We start from the raw sequence: 18,977 nt of genomic DNA on the forward strand, positions 1-18,977 counted from the left end.
TATAAGTGTAGGAATGACAATCCAGCTCTTCTGTACATGTGGCAACGGGTAGATAATTTAAAACATTGGTGGCCAAGTGGTTAATGCTCTTGGTTTCAGTGCAGAAGGTTCTGGGTTCAAAGTCCACCCCTGCCACATTTCTCCATATAATGTAGAGTTGCGTCAGGAAGGGCATCCGGCGTAAAACCTGTGCTAATTCAACATGCAGATCCACCTTGGATTTGCTGTGGCGACCCCGAGTGTAAACAAGGGAGCAGCCGAAGGGACTTACCTATAAAGAGCTGTTCTGGAAGGCAGAATTCACGTAGTGGATCAGCTGCACCTGCTGGAAATAACCGCGCATGGGGGGTCAGTGTGCGGCGTTCACAAGCACTGATCAGTTTACTGCTCTGATATATTCAATCATCTTTACACTTATATTTATTCCCCCTTTGACGGTTTTCTGTTATAAATCAACATATATGGCTTAGACTATAATACAGTGATAGATCAACGACCACGGCACACCATTTTTTTTTTTTTTTATTGGAGCAAGACGGAGTGCGCAGCGTGTCCTCAGACAGTGTGGATTCTGATGATGGAGATGATCCCTCTTTTGTTCTGGATGAGGAACCAAAGCAGGTCGGTCCACAGATCTCCACAGCTTCTGTTTGCAGTTTCTCCAGGACTCACGTGCTATGAGCGCCATTCCAGCGCCGAGTCCTGGAACTCAGAGATGCAAACACACACTGCTCCAGCTGTGGCTCCAGGCGCGTTTCGTTTAAAGCGTCGAGATCGTTAGCTTCGGTTTTGCTAATTTCCTCTTTCGTCCCTTTTGCACTCTTGCTTCGCAGACTGGTGATAAAGCTCTTTTGTCCACCTTTTCTCAATGAATAGTGACTTTTTTTTACTTTTTCCCTTCATTCAGGAATCGTTGTGTGCCGTGTGACTGAGTCATTAAGGTATAATTCGGTACACAAAATTACTTCACTCAGACTTCAGACAAGTTCATTGTTGGGTGGGTTTTGATTTTAATTGTGCCTGTTCATATCTTCAGAAACACTTTGTGTATCAAGGTGATTACTGCACAGGGTTGCTTCATTAAAAGACCTCTCACAAGATTCATGTTGGACACGCTTAGATTCTGATTGTGCCCACTAGGTGTCTAAGTCTCTCAGAAACCTTGTATACATCATATTTTGACAAAGACTTTGTGCACAAGGTCATGTCAGTAAGAGCGCGCGTAACTTTGAATTCGAGTGCATTGTCATTCTATTTTTGGCCACTAGAGGGTCAGTCTCTAAAACTTCATGTATGCAACAACAGTCTTCATTGATCGTGATCAAACTTATTACTGCAGATTGTACGTTGTTAAGACCTTGCACAAGTTTGAGGTAGGGCTCAGTGATGCAGGGTAGAGAAAGTACTGGATTTGTTTCTGTCATAATTCATTCACCCATTTTCTGAACCTTCTCATTCCAGTTGGAGGGCTGATTGCAGCCTATCGTAGCAGTCAATTGGTGAGAGATGGGGTGCACCCTGGAAAGGCTGCCAGTCTGTCACATCTTTCATAGCCTTCCATAAAAAATAATGATAATCCTGGTAATTTTCATTCCAGCGCTAGTTTTAATACCACCATTCCTACAACACAATACAGATTCAACATACGGGTGTATGAGACCCTTTCCTGTTTACACTTGCTTCCAGGTGGATCTTTCAATGTAAAAATCCTTTGGCAAAGAGCAAGAGGGTGTATTTTACATTTTTTGTCATCAGCAGCAGTTTGTTTGGCAGAAATGGGGAGCTGGCATGAGCAGTGGCAAAACAAACAAAAAGGCATCACCAAGAAACAGCCTGCCTTTATGGATTAGCAATGGGTTTGTATTGCTGTCATGAGTCAAACAGCAAAATAAAAAACAAAATAATTCTATAGGGTTTTAGGCTGTCATAAATTGGTATTTACTATATAAATAAATGTCACTGTATAAATATCTCATGAATCTTATTTTTTTTTTTAACATTACATTTGCTTTTTCTGTTCTGTGTAGTTGCATGGATGGGCTGCCTCAAAGCTCGAAGAGCAAAATTAAAACTATCCGAAAAGCTAAGAAAAAAAAAAAATCAAATTAGAGGCCATACTATTATAGTTGAATGACAAGTGACCTCTCAGATATACACAGTAAAACAAAACAGTAAGCACTTTGTGTTTGCTCGTAGCCTTAGGTTATGTACATTCATAATGCCCAGCACCTTAAATGTGTTTGCATAATAGCTGAGGCTCAATGCCTGACAACTAGTTTCAGTCCCATTCATACGGCAGCCACAAAATTCAATACCTTAGAACCTTTTCTAAACCCCTGAAGAACCACTTGTGTTTGTTTGAGCACTTTTTGATCTCTTTTGTTGTGTCTGTTGCTGCATGCAACGGAGTAAGTAGTGATGATAGGTCGTTGGGTATCTGTAGTTCTCAGTGTGAAAGGGAAGACACGCAATCTGTCAGTGAGATAAAAGTAGAGCCAAGACAAAAACCTGAAGGCACGTCTGCACAGACACTGTGTGGTACACAAACTGGTACACAAACTCACAGCTGGGCCCATCAACTGATTGGCTGAGGCCTTTATTTTTGGAGACCACATCAGTTTGGGCAATTGTAATGCAGCACATCCCTCCAGTGGTGACATCACCTCCCCTCATTTCAAATAGAGATGCTATATTTAGCCCCAGACAGAGTGCAGTGGCTGCTGCTTCACCAGCATCTGTACAGGGACAAATACACACCAGCTAGAGGAGTCTGGTGTCAGTTCTATGAACCAGCACTGAATGAGATGGCCATGACTTGCAGATTTTAGTGCTTGGTAATGTGCCCACACTTTTCAATGGGCAACAGGTCTGGACTGCAGGCAGGCCAGTCTAGTACCCGGATTCTTTTACTACAAAGCCACGCTGCTGTAACACGTCCCTGAAAAAGACGTTGCTTGGATGGCAGCATGTGTTGCTACAAAACCTGGATGTACCTTTCAGCATTGATGGTGCCATCACAGATGTGTAAGTTGCCCATGCCATGGGCACTAACACACCCCCATACCATTACAAATGCTGGCTTTGAACTTTGTGCTGATAACAGTCTGTATGGTCCATTTCCTCTCTTGTCCGGAGGATGCGACGTCCATGATTTCCACAAACAATTTGAAATGTGGACTCATCAGATCACAGCACACTTTTCCACTTGTCTGTCCATTTCAAATGAGGTCAGGCCCAGATAAGGCGGCGGTGTTTCTGGATGTTGTTAATATATGGCTTTCTCTTTGCATGGTAGAGTTTTAACTTGCACTTGTAGATGTAGCGATGAACTGTGTTAACTGACAGTGGTTTTCTGAAGTGTTCCTGAGCCCACGCGGTAAGATCCTTTACACAATGATGTCGGTTTTTAATGCAGTGCCACCTGACGGATCGAAGGTCACAGGCATTCAATGTTGGTTTTTGGCCTTGCCGCTTATGTGTAGAAAGTTCTCCAGATTCTCTGAATCTTCTGATTACATTATGGACTGTAGATGATGGAATCCCTAAATTCCTTGCAATTGAATGTTGCGAAACATTGTTCTTAAACTGTTGGACTATTTTTTCACGCAGTTGTTCACAAAGGGGTGATCCTCGCCCCGTCTTTGCTTGTGAACGGTTGAGCCATTTGGGGATGCTCCTTTTATACCCAGTCATGACACTCACCTGTTTCCAATTAACCTTTTCACCAGAACAAAAAAGTCTATCAGTTTGACCATTAAATATCTTGTCTTTGTGGTGTATTCAGTTGAACATAGGTTGAAGAGGATTTGCAAATCATTGTATGCTGTTTTTATTTACATTTCTCACAATGTCCCAACTTCATTGGAATTGGGGTTGTAGGATCACTGGAGCACACAAACCCCTCCACCATAATAAGCAAGGTTGGGTAGGATTACTTTGAAAGAATATGTGTGGATTACATGTACAGTAGTGTTCAGAATAGTGCTCTGTGACTAAAAAAATTAATCCAGCTTTGAGTATATTTCTTATTGTTACATGTGAAACAAGGTACCAGTACATTCAGTAGATTCTCACAAATCTAACAAGACCAAGCATTCATGATATGCACACTCTTAAGGCTATGAAATTGGGATATTAGTAAAAAAAAAGTAGAAAAGGGGGTGTTCACAATAATAGTAGCATCTGCTGTTGACGCTACAAACTCAAAACTGTTATGTTCAAACTGCGTTTTTAACAATCCTGTGAATCACTGAACTAGTATTTAGTTGTATAACCACAGTTTTTCATGATTCCTTCACATCTGCGAGGCATTAATTTTGTTGGTTTGGAACCAAGAATTTGCTCGTTTACTAGTATGCTTGGGGTCATTGTCTTGTTGAAACACCCATTTCAAGAGCATGTCCTCTTCAGCATAAGGCATCATGACCTCTTCAAGTATTTTGACATATCCAAAATGATCCATGATACCAGGTATGCGATATATAGGCCCAACACCATAGTAGGAGAAACATGCCCATATCATGATGCTTGCACCACCATGCTTCACTGTCTTCACTGTGAACTGTGGCTTGAATTCAGAGTTTGGGGGTCGTCTCACAAACTGTCTGTGGCCCTTGGACCCAAAAAGAACAATTTTACTCTCATCAGTCCACAAAATATTCCTCCATTTCTCTTTCGGTCAGTTGCTGTGTTCTTTGGCAAATTGTAACCTCTTCTGCACATGTCTTTTATTTAACAGAGGGACTTTAAGGGGGATTCTTGCAAATAAATTAGCTTCACACAGGCGTCTTCTAACTGTCACAGCACTTACAGGTAATTCCAGACTGTCTTTGATCATCCTGGAGCTGATCAATGGGTGAGCCTTTGCTATTCTGGTTATTCTTCTATCCATTTTGATGGTTGTTTTCCATTTTCTTCCATGCGTCTCTGATTTTTTTTGTCCATTTTAAAGCATTGGAGGTCATTGTAGATGAACAGCCTATAATTTTTTGCACCTGCGTATAAATTTTCCCCTCTCCAATCAACTTATTAATCAAACTACGCTGTTCTTCTGAACAATGTTTTGAACGTCCCATTTTCCTCAGGCTTTCAAAGAGAAAAGCATGTTCAAGAGGTGCTGGCTTCATCCTTACATAGTGGACACCTGATTTACACCTGTTTGTTCCACAAAATTGGCGAACTCACTGACTGAATGCCACACTACCATTATTGTGAACACCCCCTTTTCTACTTTTTTTTTACTAATAGCCTGATTTCATAGCCTTAAGAGTGTGCATATCATGAATGCTTGGCCTTGTTGGATTTGTGAGACTCTACTGAATCTACTGGTACCTTGTTTCCCATGTAACAATAAGCAATATACTCAAAACCTGGATTAATCTTTTTAGTCACATAGCACTACTATTATTCTGAACACTACTGTATGTATGTACATACATTTGGATTACTTGTAATCTGATTACTTTTGGATTACATTTCAAAGTAATCCTACCCAACCTTGATAATAAGGAAGCAATCTACTGAGGGGCCACCCTTTTCTCTGTCAGAAAAGGGTGGCTTGTCCCCTCTGGGTCAGGGGAGAGTTATTACTCCAACTGGAGGAGTTCAAGTATCTCGTGGTTTTGTTCACAAGTGGGGGTTAGTTGGAGTGTGAGCGCGAGAGACGTATTGGGTCTGCATTTGATGTTCTGTGGACACTGTACTGGAACATCGTTGTGAAGAAACATCTGGACCAGAAGGCCAAACTCTCCATTTACCAGTTGATTTCTGCCCCTATCCTCACCTATTGTCATGAACTTTGGGAATCAGAATTGAATTTATTGCAAAGCAAGTTCTCACATACAAGGAATTTGATCTGATTTTGTTGGTGCATAAATGACAATGGAAAAGAAAAAGAAAAACACTTCTGTAAGAAGTAAAATTGTCAAATAGGCAAAACTATCTTCACTGTACAATAAATAAATATAACGTAGTGGAATGGGACTGTGCAAAAGCATGTGATTGGTGTGCAGATGTACAGTACCTTTCAGTGCAGGGATGACAAGCTGTACTTTGTGGAAGTGGGGAGTGGGGGTGTCAGGGTAAATGGGAGTCTCTGTCATTATTTATTAGTCTAGCTGGAAAGAAGCTGTTTCTGAGTCTTGAAGTTTTAGTCCTGATGGACCTCAGCCATTTGCCAGAGGGGAGGGAGTCATAAAGTTTGAGTCCTGGGTGGGAGGGATCGACCACAATCTAATCTTCCTTACTCACCTCAGGGCCCTAGAGGTGTACAGGTTCTGTAGGGATGGCAGATTGCAGTCGATCACCTTCTCTGCTATGTGGATGACACATTGTAGTCTGCTCCTGTCGTTAGCAGTGGCAGCAGCATACCAGACAGTGATGGAAGAGGAGCTGATGGACTCAGTGATGGCAGTAGTAAGTAGAAATAGTAGTAAGTAGTGATGAAAGGTCATTGGGTATCTGTAGTGCTCAGTGTGAAAGGGAAGACACACGATCTGTCAGTGAGATAAAAGTAGAGCCAAGACAAAAACCTGAAGGCATGTCTGCACAAACACAGAGCGGTACACAAACTGGTACACAAACACACAGCTGGGCCCATCAACTGATTGGCTGAGGTCACTACCTAGTATTGACCAAAAATAACAAGGTGGATGGATGCAAGTGGTGGAAATGAGACTCCTCTTTCGGATAGGTTTGCACTCAGGAACAAGATGAAAAGCTCGATATTTGGGAGGGACTCAAAGTAGAGCCAATACTTCTTCTCATTGAAAGGAACCAGCTGAGGCAGTCCCATCATCTGGTGAGAATGCCCCCTGGCCATCTCCCTAGGGAGATCTTGCAGGCACGTTCAACTGAGAGGAGATCCAGGGGAAGTAATTATTAGATACTTTACTGATTAGTTACTTTAGGTTACTCAATCTTAAGAGTAACCAAGTTAGATTACTAGTTACATTACTTATTAGTTATGTTGCCTGCAGCTCCTAATAAGGTAGCTGCATAAAGCTGCAAATGAAGTAACTGTATAAAGTAATTGTAGAAAGGAAAGAAAAAAGTAACTAAAAAAGTATCTTTTCAAAGTAACTGTGGCAACACTGATTGGCTGTGTAACTGATGATGGAACAGACAAACAGTGCGTCTCACACACACCGTTTCTCCAATCAAATCTACAGAAGCCCATAATTCCTTCAGAGTTGTCATGGGTTTTAGTGGGTTCCCTCAGTTGTCTCCATCATACGCATTCACAGTATTTGACAACTGCACATTCCAAATACACTGAATAAAAATATAAATGCAACACTTTTGTTTTTGTCCCCATTTTTCATGAACTGACCTCAAAAATCTAAAACAATTTGTATATACACAAAAGACCGATTTCTTTCAAATATTGTTCACAAATCTATCTAAATCTGTGTCAGTGAGCACTTCTCCTTTGCCGAGATAATCCATCAAGATGCTGATTAGACAGCATGATTACTGCACAGGTGTGCCTTAGGCTGGCCACAATAAAAGGCTACTTTGAAATGTGCAGTTTTGCTTTATTGGGGGAGGAACAGAAAACCAGTCAGTATTTGCTGTGACCACCATTTGCCTCGCACAGTGCAACACATCTCCTTCTTATAGAGTTGATCAGGTTGTTGATTGTGGCTGTGAAATGTTGCTCCACTCCTCTTCAATGGCTGTGCGAAGTTGCTGGATATTGGCAGGAACTGGAACACACTATCATATACGCCGATCCAGAGCATCCCAAATATGCTGAATGGGTGATTGTCCGGTGAGTATGCTGGCAAGAACTGGGATGTTTTCAGTTTCCAGGAATTGTGTTAAGATCCTTGCAACATGGAGCCGTGTATTATCATGCTGCAACATGAGGTGATGGTTGTGGATGAATGGCACAACAATGGGCCTCAGGATCTTGTCACGGGATCTCTGTGTATTCAAAATGCCATTAATAAAATGCACCTGTGTTCATTGTCCGCAACATACGTCTGCCCATACTATAACCCCACCGCCACCATGGGCCACGACATCCACAATGTTGACATCAGCAAACTGCTCATCCACACAATGCCACACATGCTGTCTGCCATCTGCCCTGAACAGTGAAAACTGGGATTCATCTGTGAAGAGAACACCTCTCCAACATGTCAGACACCACCGAATGTTAGCATTTTCCCACTCAAGTCAGGAACAACGAAGAACTGCAGTCAGGTCGAGACCCCGATGAGGACGACAAGCATGCAGATGAACTTGCCTGAGACAGTTTCTGTCAATTTGTGCAGAAATTCTTTGGTTCTGCAAACTGATGGCTGGTCTCAGATATTCTTGCTGGTCCTGACCTGGTGTGGTTACACGTGGTCTGCGGTTGTGAGGACAATTGGATGTACTGTCAAATTCTCTGAAATGCCTTTGGAGATGACTTATGGTAGAGAAATGAGCATTCAGTTCACAGGCAACAGCTCTGGTGGACATTTCTGCAGTCAGCATCTATGGCATTGTGCTGTGTGATAAAACTGAACATTTCAGAGTGGCCTTTTATTGTGGCCAGTAAGGCACACCTGTGCAATAATCATGCTGTCTAATCAGCATCTTGATATGCCACACCTGTGAGGTGGGATCTACCGCTTGCTGGGTAATCGGGAGAGTCTGGAATTTTCCCGGTGGGCTGGTCCAACCTGGGGCCGTTGTGAGGGGTGTTATATGACCACCACTAACTGACAGGGACATACCATTACATGTTTAACACCCCTATGCATTCATTACAGTTAGTTCAGTCCAGTCAAGCCCTGTGCGCTCAGATGGGACTTGCGCTACCCGTGAGTGAAAAGATGGACAGAAAAAAGCCAGGTGAAGCTGAAAGAGCTAGATTAAGAAAAAGAAAAGCTTTGGAGGAAGATGCTGCCAAGTGTGCAAAGCTCAGAGATATTTTTTCAATAAGACAGAGTGAAGAGGGAAATGGTAAATAGGGCCGGGCATAATAGGCTATATGCCCGTTGATGCCAGGATGTCAGCCGTCTCAACATTTGGTGGTCCCTCGATTATCACGGGAGTTACGTTCTAAAAATAACCCGCGATAAGCGAAATCCGCGAAGTAGTCAGCGCTATTTTTTGCAATTATTATAGCTGTTTTAAGGCTGTAAAACCCCTCACTACACACTTTATACACTTTTCTCAAACAGGCATGAACATTTTCTCACTTTTCTCTCCTGACCTCTTTTTTCTTCTGGGCGAGAAGATTATAAACAGACACACGCAGAACTCTCCCTTCGCTCACTGCCTCCGGAGGTACGGATGCGGGACCTGCAAAGAATCCAAGTCCTCTCTCGGTGGCCACGGAGCTCTGCGGCTGCGGTCAACATCCGCATCAAAACAGCGAGCGTAGTCTCTGGACCTGTTGCCAGATTTGGCGCAGCTCCGCACAGCAGACAGGAGGGCGGTGTGAGTGGTCCGCTGCTGCGTTTACAGAGCCTGCGGACTCAGTAAGTGCATCGGAGGCAGTGAGAGCAATCGTGGTGATGCCGAACAGTGCCGCGACCGGCCCGTCTGATAAGGACGCAGAACACAATACGTTGTTAAAAAAAAAAGCATGCGAAAGGTGAACCACGTTATAGCGAGGGACCACTGTACCACCTCTTCCAGCTACTTACAGTATGGGACTTCACTGCTTAGGTGGTGTACTGGTGAGTTAACAATACCGTTCTTGTTTTAACTAACTAACTTTTACTTTCTGTTATAAGCCACCCAATTTTCACAGTCAATCAGCACATAAATGCTGGATTTAAATGCCACAGCAGAACTCTTATTATCTCTGTGTGCTGGCGGTTTGTGGGCCGGTTGGATATGAAACTCCTGGGCTGAAAAATGTTCCCAGCACGCCCCACCAGATTATCTTGTCAAAGGAGAAGTGCTCACTAACACCAGATTTAGACAGATTTGTGAACAATATTTGAGAGAAATAGGTATTTTGTGTATATACAAAATGTTTTAGATATTTGAGTTCAGTTCATTAAAAATGGGAGCAAAAACAAAAGTGTTGGGTTTATATTTTTATTCAGTGTAGATTTAACATACGGTGCCATCCTGTTTGTATTTCTAAGTGATTGATGTAAATGAAGTGCACGATATATGTTCATGTGTCCATTTCCTGACTTGTCCAATATAAAAGTGAAGATTTACTCTAAACTCATCAAAGGGTTTATGTCATGCATTAAATTTTTATTTCACTATATGAAAGCATTTTATTTTGTTGTTGTTCAGTAACTTTGGACATTTAACAAACTGTTCTGTTTATATAAAATTGCTTCATTTGCATATTATAATTATCTACATCAAATATAAGAGTGCCAATAATTGTGTCGTGTACATTTTATGTCTATATTTTTAATTTTGCTACATGAAGGCATTTTGTTTTGATGTTCAATAACTTTGTACATTTAAAAAAATTCTGCTAATACAAAACTGGCTCATTTGCATTTATTTCTGAACACATTACAAATTCTGTACTTGAAATAGACGGATGCTAATAAATCAGCAGGGCTATAATGTGCTTGTATCGATGGGGGTTTTGTGAAATTTTTTAAATGAAAAACTTTATGTTCCAGTGTTGTATTATTCCCTATAGAAATGCTCGCACAACCTATATACAAGGCTATTATTATTACATTTGAATGGAGACCAGCATCCGCGCTGCAGGAAGCTGTGAGGTGGCAGCTGCAACAAGGGCTGATGCTGACGCAGCTCATTCAGACTGCTGCTGGGAGTGTCCTCTCTCCTTCATCCCAGCATGTGCAGTACCGACCGCACACAGCGCAAACCCTGCTGTGTTCTGATTAGCTGAAGTCTTTGTGGTTGTGACATTGCCTGTGTCTGTTCTGTTCATCCGGCCAGCTGCTGCTCTTCACCCCACCCCCAATTGATTTATTTTTTTCATCCGATGCTGAATCAACCCACAGTTGTAGTCGGTTCCCTTCCAGGTCACTCAATCTGTTATTCTTGTGTGGCATTTTCATTGGATATTGTATACAGTATATTTTCCAGTAAGCATTTGTAGTCATACTCCTGCAGCAAGAGATTCTCTGCATTAGCGCATCACACTCTCTGCTCTCCCTCCCTTCCCCCCTTTTCTCCTCATATTCTCTCTCTCTCTCTCTCTCTCTCTCTCTCTCTCTCTCTCTCTCTCTCTCTCTCTCTCTCTCTCTCTCTATCTCTCTCTCTCTCTCACTCTGCTGCACTTCCTCTCCTTGTGCAGACAAACCAGTGTGCTGTGTGTGTATGTGTGCATGCGCGGGGTGGATGGGGATACTGTATGCTGGAGCCGAGAGCTGCAAGGTGACTGAGGGAATGGAACGGGATCAAGAGCTCTGATCCGTAGTGATGATGCGGTGCCCTCTTCCCGAGCACCTTCTCCTTTTTGCATCCCTCCACCTCACTCTCTTCCCTTTTCTTCTGTCTCTCCTTCTTTCCAGACGGAGGTGGGCTGTCTCCCCTGCTTGCAGCGCCTCTTTCTCAGCTGCAACAGCATCACCAGGTAAGAGCTTGTGCTGTTTAACTCCCTCCTCCCCACAGGGCTGGGCAGGGACAAGCCTGGGCAGTGCCACGTCAGCTCCCAGGGATTTTGGCCCGTCCTAACAGCCCTCCTGCAGATTACAAACATACACTGCTAGACTGTATTGCTGTTATCAGCACTTTCTGTAACCCATAAAATGACTGAAGCATTCTTTGTTGATAACAGTGGGAATGGGTTGGAATGGCTGTGACAGGTTTTTATTAGAGTTATTGGGACAGCAGAGAAGCAGCATGAGATGAACTTGTACTACAAATCAGTTTGAACGTTAGCTCATGTTCATGAAAGGTTGTATTTGATGAAGGTTTAAATCTGAATTAATTTCTGTCCTTCTCAGCCAGCTGTACACAGTCATATCAGAGAGTTTACTTGTGAAGGTAACACACTGAATCTTCTGTGCACAGGGCTGCTTTATTGTTGTTTTTGCCTGAAGGAGGGGCCAGTATGTGGGAATCAGGGTAGGACTGTGTTCATTCATCAGTCACCTTGTGCTGTGATCTGACCTGACATTTCTTTGCAGCCCTCCTGCACAAGTGTCTTTGTGATCCAGTACCTGACAAAACAGTCCCTGACAGGACATAAAAGCAGACATGACAGCAAAACAGGCGACAATTAATACATTATTTTGTGTTGCTGGTGTTATATTATCAGCATTCTACCTGATAACACAAGGTTATTTGATTTTAGGATCTCCAAGTAGCCGCTTTATCATATAGAAATGAGGCAGTTGAGAGGACCCCAAAGCTCATCCAGAATATGCTGGAGGGATTGTATATCCCACATGGCTTTGTAACACCTTGACATTCCCCAAGAGATAGCAGTTGTTGTGGTTGAGGACAGGGTTGTCTGTGTTACCTTTTTTAACCTGCTGTCACTATGACCCAATCTTGGATAAGTTTCAGAAGATGAAAATGTGGATAATTGTATAGGTACTCTGTAATGGGGCTATTCCACAGAGTGCCGTTCCTTCCCAATTTATCCTGAATAGCAAATTGGGGCACGTTTTGAAGCACCATAGTCCCTTCTGGGTCCATCTTTGTCAATCTTGAACATATATGGTATACGGCCATCATCGGCACCAGATTTGAAATTGGGGTCAAATTTTCAAACTGTTCAAAAACTTCATCCCAATTTGTAAAATCGTGCATGGTAACTTCCAGGTGTTCGTAGCCTTAACAGCTTCAATTATGTTTGACGTCTTTTAACGGTGTTCCCAGTGAGTACAGCTTGAAACTTGTTTAATTGTGCTACATCGGGGTAAAAATTTGAAGCCAAAACAAACGTTGGTTGCTGTTCTGGTCGGGGGTGCAGCTCCTTACTTTTGTTTTTGGGTGGATTACCAGGTCTGCACTTTATAAGCCATCCAGTTGCCAGGTCTGCATTTTATAAGCCAGCCTGTTAGGACGCAAGGTGGCCGTTTTATCCTGTTTTTGCACTTTTTTGGATTGTGGGCAGTCATAGTAGAATGGTGCAGGCAGAACTGCCGCTAACCGACGGACAGGGTCTTTGTGCATCATATTTATAGGTCTTTGTTGTCACGGTCATGTTTTGATCACATCTCTGGTGTCTTTGTCCTACTCTCTTGGTTCTTATTTTTCCTTGTGTCTCTCTGCGTTGTTTTTTTTTTTGTTTGCTTATTTCCTAGTGAATTATCCTCTATAATGTTTATTCTCTAATTTGGTCGTTCCTGTTTTCTTTGGCTTTACTTCTTGTTAATGGGCTGTTGAGCTCCCAGTTTCACATCCATGCTCATTTCCCCTTTGATTAACGCTTTAGTTTTACTAAATTATAAATCATTTTTTAATGATATGAGATAGAAACTTACTTTTTTTGCTGAAAAGTTAACTCCGTGGACTTTTGAGCCAGCCGTCCACCATGTTTGTACTCCTCATAGAAGCTGTGTGATGACGTGCACAATGTGAGTGTCCATTCGAAATTGGTTCACCGTCACATGGTTTTCCAATATAAATATAAAGATTATATATAAAATATATAAAATATGAAGATTGTTAATAGCAGCAATGTCTTACTCGTTGGCCTGTTTGAATAGCCCTCTGGCTGCTGGCTCCAATGCGCCCTGTGCCATTATGCATAGTGATCAGTGGAAGTGATCAGAGTAAAGAGGGCCTCATACAATCTCATGTGTTCAAACAAAGAGTGTGTGAGTATCAGGGATGCTTCACTACTTTGCCTGTGGATGTTATTGAATAAGCCTGTGGCAAGCTCTCTCCCTCCAGCATAAAGAACCGTTTATGCATATCAATGGGACGAGGGGTCCGCCCCAAAGTGTGAATGGCCCTCTGTAAGTGTGAAAGCTTGTTTTCAGTGCAGGCAGTCCAAAAACACAGTCAAGAATCAGTCAAGAGTCATAGCAGTAGAAGTTTGTGATGTGACCTTTGTGTAACAGCAGACAGAAATTTCTTTGAGATGAAGCCCAACAAAACGCATAGACCATTTTGTATATATTGTTCAAAATGTGCATTTGTGTTTATTGTTAGAACATTTACTTTGAACATTCTTTTGTACAAGACCCCAAACTACCTTTATAAAGTGTCAATATAGTTGTTTATTATAGTTTTCTGTGTATTTTGAATAAATGTGTGTGAAAATTATTTTCTGCTTTATTTTTTCCTTTCTTATTTCTGTTTGTAAACGTTTATTACACTTATAAAACACCACTATAGTATATATATATATATATATATATATATATATATATATATATATATATATATATATATATATATATATATATATATATTCTGAAAGTACAGGTTGTCCTGAAAAAAGAGACATGCCACTTGATTGTGGGATGCAGGGTGAGCTTTTAACAGCAATAATAAAACATTTATGCCAGGCAAGTGAACTGTCCAAAAAATGCCGTCGGACCCCAGAGGGTTAAGACACACTATAAAGCAACTGACATTCAGATTGTCAAGGTTCCTTGCCTGCTTTCTCGCAGTGTTTCTCAGTTTCAGCAACCTCCACTTGCTGGCCGAAGCTGCCTTCTTGTGTTTCTGAACCTTTGCCTGACGATTATTTGACTGTTTGCTTGGTACAGTGTTTGATAACTGTGTTCTGACCCTCTGCCTGTTCATCTGGTTAACCTGATTGCTGTTTTCCGTACTGACACTGTTGGTACGTGGACTGCCTTCCTGTTGTGCTTCGACCTTCAGCCTGTGTTATAGGTTAATCCACCAGCCTGTTCCCATGTGGACACTTTTGTTGTACTGACTACTCTTACTTATTGTGTTGTACTCTGCAGTTATGTCAGCTATACATGAATACTCTGAAATTTTGCCATCAGTGTGTTTCTGTGCTCTGGTACCCAGTTGTGCGTCATCCATTACATTTATGTTGTCTTAAGGAAGTGCTGTGAAATATTGGGAGGTGAACTAAGGAAAACAATGCTGATTAAAGTGTTTGAGTTACTGTAGATCAGGGTCTGCATCAAAAATATTAAATTCTTTCTTCAGCAGAGGATCATAAGTCCACAGAATTTAATTCAACTCTCTCATGTTTTTTTTTTAATTTCTTGTGTACACAGCCAGAGAAGCAGGGCCAGTCACATAAACCTAAACCTCAACCCCCATCTGTCATTTGGCAGAGATAATAGTTACATCTTATCTGTAAATATAGAGAGGAAACACACTTATAGAGTTGGTCCATTCTCCAAATACTGTAAAGGCAGACAGGGGGATCAAGTTGCTTGTGAAGTCTTGTTGCTAATAGCAGGGTCCTGGTGGCCATTAAAGCCAATGTTGCTTAGTCTTTACAGTATATTGTGTCCCCTGAAAATAAGTATTATACAAGACTACAGAATGCAAAACTAGTTTTTCTTAAATATTACAATCATGCAAACTTGTACAGGTGTACTTGCTTTTGACTTCAGAAAACTGGCATTTAAAAATGGAGTAAAAACTACTCTTGATTATACTTTTCTTAGGCTAGTGTGAATAATCAGTAGCATACTACATTACTTTGACCTCACTGGCACTTGTCTGGCAGTGCCAAGTTTTCTGCTGCTTAATCAAGCTTTATAGAAAGTTTCAGTGATACTGGACTGAACCAAATTTGTCCTGTTTGATTTGTCAAACCTGTGATGAAAATGAACACAAAGTTTTATAATAATCAGGCTTTTGGAGTGAAGATAAAAACAAAACAAAAACATGAAGTTAATAAACATGTAATTTTTCTGTAGCTGTGAATGAATGTGTGAATTATGCCGTTTTTCTGTAAGTTGTTTGAGTTTCCATAGTATTTATGAGGATATTTCTTTATCCTGTGCCTCTTAATGGCGCTTGCATGGCTAATCTTTGTTCCCTCATGGATTTAGTTGTTGTAATAATTGGTCAAAGGTTATTATGTAAATCCCCTTTCAACCAAAGAAGCGTATGGTTATGACGAGGCATAGTGCCCTGCTCTCTGCCCATAAGTGGTTTTAGGGGAAAAAAAAAATCAAGGACTTTATGACTAATTTGTAATTATGGAATCCCTGCTGCTTTGCGTGGTATCACTTTTTTTTTCGCCACGGGGTTATTTTAATTGCAAGGATATTTCTCCTTTCAGTGCCTCCTGTGCGTTGTCGTACTGCCAGTGTGCCGGCTAAATTATAAGCTTTCATGCCTTTTCTTAGCTACATTTCAAAAATAAAAATAGGGGGAAGGTCACACTTTTTGACTCATCCAGTGGTTGACTCAGATTTCCTAGTACCCATTGCCTGTACAGCACTATGAGCAAACACAGCACATGGTCTTTTAGTGTTTAATTAAAATGATTCAATTTATCTCTTGACTCATTCAGAATCTTTCTTTGTGTCTAGTTTTGATCAGTTAGCCTGCCTTGGAGAATCATGTTCTCTTTCTGAGCTCACTCTGGATGGGAATCCTGTAGCCCTGGAGACATGGTACAAGCAGGCCATCCTGCGCTGTGTGCTTCATCTGAGACAGCTGGACATGAAGCGAGTCACAGTAAGTCAATCTGCATGTTTTTGTAAAAGATATACTGTACGGGCCATTCACACATACTAGCTGCTTTAGTATTCTGTGTATGCTGCTGATATAATTGAGTGTATTGTCCTTTGGGGATATGCGTTTGCCTGTGGCAAACAACAAGTATAAAATGAATATCTTCATGATCATGAGACTTTTTATAAAGATGTGAAATTCCAGCTACAGGTTGCTAGAAGGCACATGGGAAACTCAGGCTTAGATTTGATTTTCTTGTTTAAAAATTATTCTCTGTTTCAGATTTGCCATATAGTACCAAACGTTTATATTTCTTAATAATTAATGAAATTGAAACCTCTCCGGGAACCATCACCTTTTCGTGGTGGAGAGGTTTGTGTGCTGCTATGAACCTGAGAGCTGTGTTGTCTGGAGCCTTTGGGCTCCTGGTAGGGCTTCCCATGGCAAATTGGTCTCAGGTGAGAGGTAAGACTAAGAATGGTTCACATGACACCATGATAGAACGAAGTAGAGGAAACGTGACCCGGCCCGGAGGAAGCCCGGGGCCCTCATCTGGAGCCAGGCCTGGATGTAGGGACCGTCAGTGAGCGCCTGGTGGCTAGGCTTGCCACAGAGCCCAGTTGGGCACAGCCCGAAAAAGCAACGTGGACTTTCCATCTCTACTCTGTGGCCTCACCACCCACAGGGGGAACCACTGGTGTCGGGTGTGTTGTCCTTTGGGTGGCAGTGAAAGTTAAGGGCCTCAACGGACCAGACCCGGGCGGCAGGGGCTAGCTCTGGGGGTGTGGAACGTTACCTCGCTGTGGGGGAAGAAGCCGGAGCTCGCCTGGGAGGTGGAGCGATACCAGTTAGATCTGGTGGGTCTCACCTCCACGCACAGCCTCGGCTCCGGAACCACTCTCCTTGATAGGGGTTGGACCTTATTCTTCTCTGGAGTTGCCCAGGGGGTGAGGCGCCGGGCGGGTGTGGGGGATACTCACAGGTCCCCGGCTGACCGCTAAACCCAAATGGTCGTTTGTTATTGGACTTCTGTGCTAGTCACGGACTGTCCATAACGAACACCATGTTCGAACATAAGGATGCTCATAAGTGTACATGGTACCAAAGCACCCTACGTCGAAGATCGATGATCGATTTTGTGATCGTATCATCTGATTTGAGGCCGTATGTTCTGGACACTCGGGTGAAGATAGGGGCAGAACTGTCAACTGATCACCATCTGGTGGTGAGTTGGATCAGAGGGTGGGAGAGGATTTTGGACACACCTGGTAAGCCCAAACGGATAGTGCGGGTGAACTGGGAACGTCAGGAAGAGCCCACTGTCTGACAGATCTTCAACTCACACCTCCGGCAGAGCTTCTCGAGCATCCCTGTGGAGGTTTGGGGTATTGAACCAGAATGGGCAATGTTCAAAGCTTCATTTGCTGAAGCTGCAGCGTGTAGCTGTGGCCTGAAGGTCTTAGGTGCCTTAAGGGGTGGCAACCCTCGAACACCATAGTGGACACCGGTGGTCAGGGAAGCTGTCTGACTGAAGGAGTCCTTCCGAGATATATTATCTCAGAGGACTCCAGAGGCAGTTGCAAGGTACCAACAGGCCCGAAGGGCAGCAGCCTCTGCTCTGGGGGAGGCAAAGCAGGTGTGGGAGGAGTTCAGAACAACCACGGAGAAGGACTTTCAGTCGGCACCAAGGTGGTTCTGGCGGACCGTGAGGCACCTCAGGAGGGGAAAACGGGGAACCATCTAAGCTGTCTACAGTAAGGATGGGACTCTGTTGACCTCAACTGAGGATGTAATCCGGCACTGGAAGGAACACTTTGAGGAACTCCTGCATCAGACTGGAGCACCCTCTATAGTAGGGGCAGAGTTGGACGCTGATGGAGGATTTTCATCAATTTCCCTGGTGGAAGTCACTGAGGTAGTCAAACAGCTCCACGGTGGCAAGGCCCCGGGAGTTGATGAGATCCATCCAGAAATGCTGAAGGCTCTGGGTGTGGAGAGATTGTCTTGGATGAGACGTTTTTTCAACATTGCGTTGAGGTCTGGGACAGTGCCTAAGGAGTGCCAAACTGGGGTGGTGGTCCCCATATTTAAAAAGGGGGACCAGAGAGTGTATGCCAACTACAGGGACATCACACTACTCAGCCTCCCTGGTAAAGTCTACTCCAGGGTGCTTGAAAGGAGGGTTCGGCCAATAGTCGAACCTCTGATTGAAGAGGAACAATGCGGGTTCCATCCTGGTTGTGGAACAACCGACCAGCTCTTTATTCTCACAAGGATCCTGGAGGGTGCCTGGGAGTATGCCCACCCAGTCTACATGTGTTTTGTGGACTTGGAGAAGTCGTATGATCATGTACCCCGGGAGATACTGTGGGAGGTGCTGTAGGAGTATGGAGTGAGCGGGTCCCTTCTCAGGGCCATCCGATCTCTGTACTCCCAATGCGAGAGCTGTG

The 18,977-nt window shown here is 43.0% G+C and overlaps 1 protein-coding gene across 3 annotated transcripts in view; it reads left to right on the top strand.

Moving 5' to 3' along the window:
* LOC117523977 (leucine-rich repeat-containing protein 49) overlaps positions 1-18,977 on the top strand; it is a 184,742-nt gene that overhangs the window by 75,813 nt on the left and 89,952 nt on the right. For all 3 annotated transcript variants that reach the window (XM_034185680.1, XM_034185689.1, XM_034185673.1), the window contains exons 9-10: positions 11,463-11,524; positions 16,383-16,530. In XM_034185680.1, the coding sequence (XP_034041571.1) occupies positions 11,463-11,524; positions 16,383-16,530 (210 nt within the window). The remainder of the gene's footprint in view (positions 1-11,462; positions 11,525-16,382; positions 16,531-18,977) is intronic.

Source organism: Thalassophryne amazonica, chromosome 2 (assembly GCF_902500255.1).
Source record: "Thalassophryne amazonica chromosome 2, fThaAma1.1, whole genome shotgun sequence".
In the NCBI taxonomy this organism is placed as follows: domain Eukaryota; kingdom Metazoa; phylum Chordata; class Actinopteri; order Batrachoidiformes; family Batrachoididae; genus Thalassophryne; species Thalassophryne amazonica.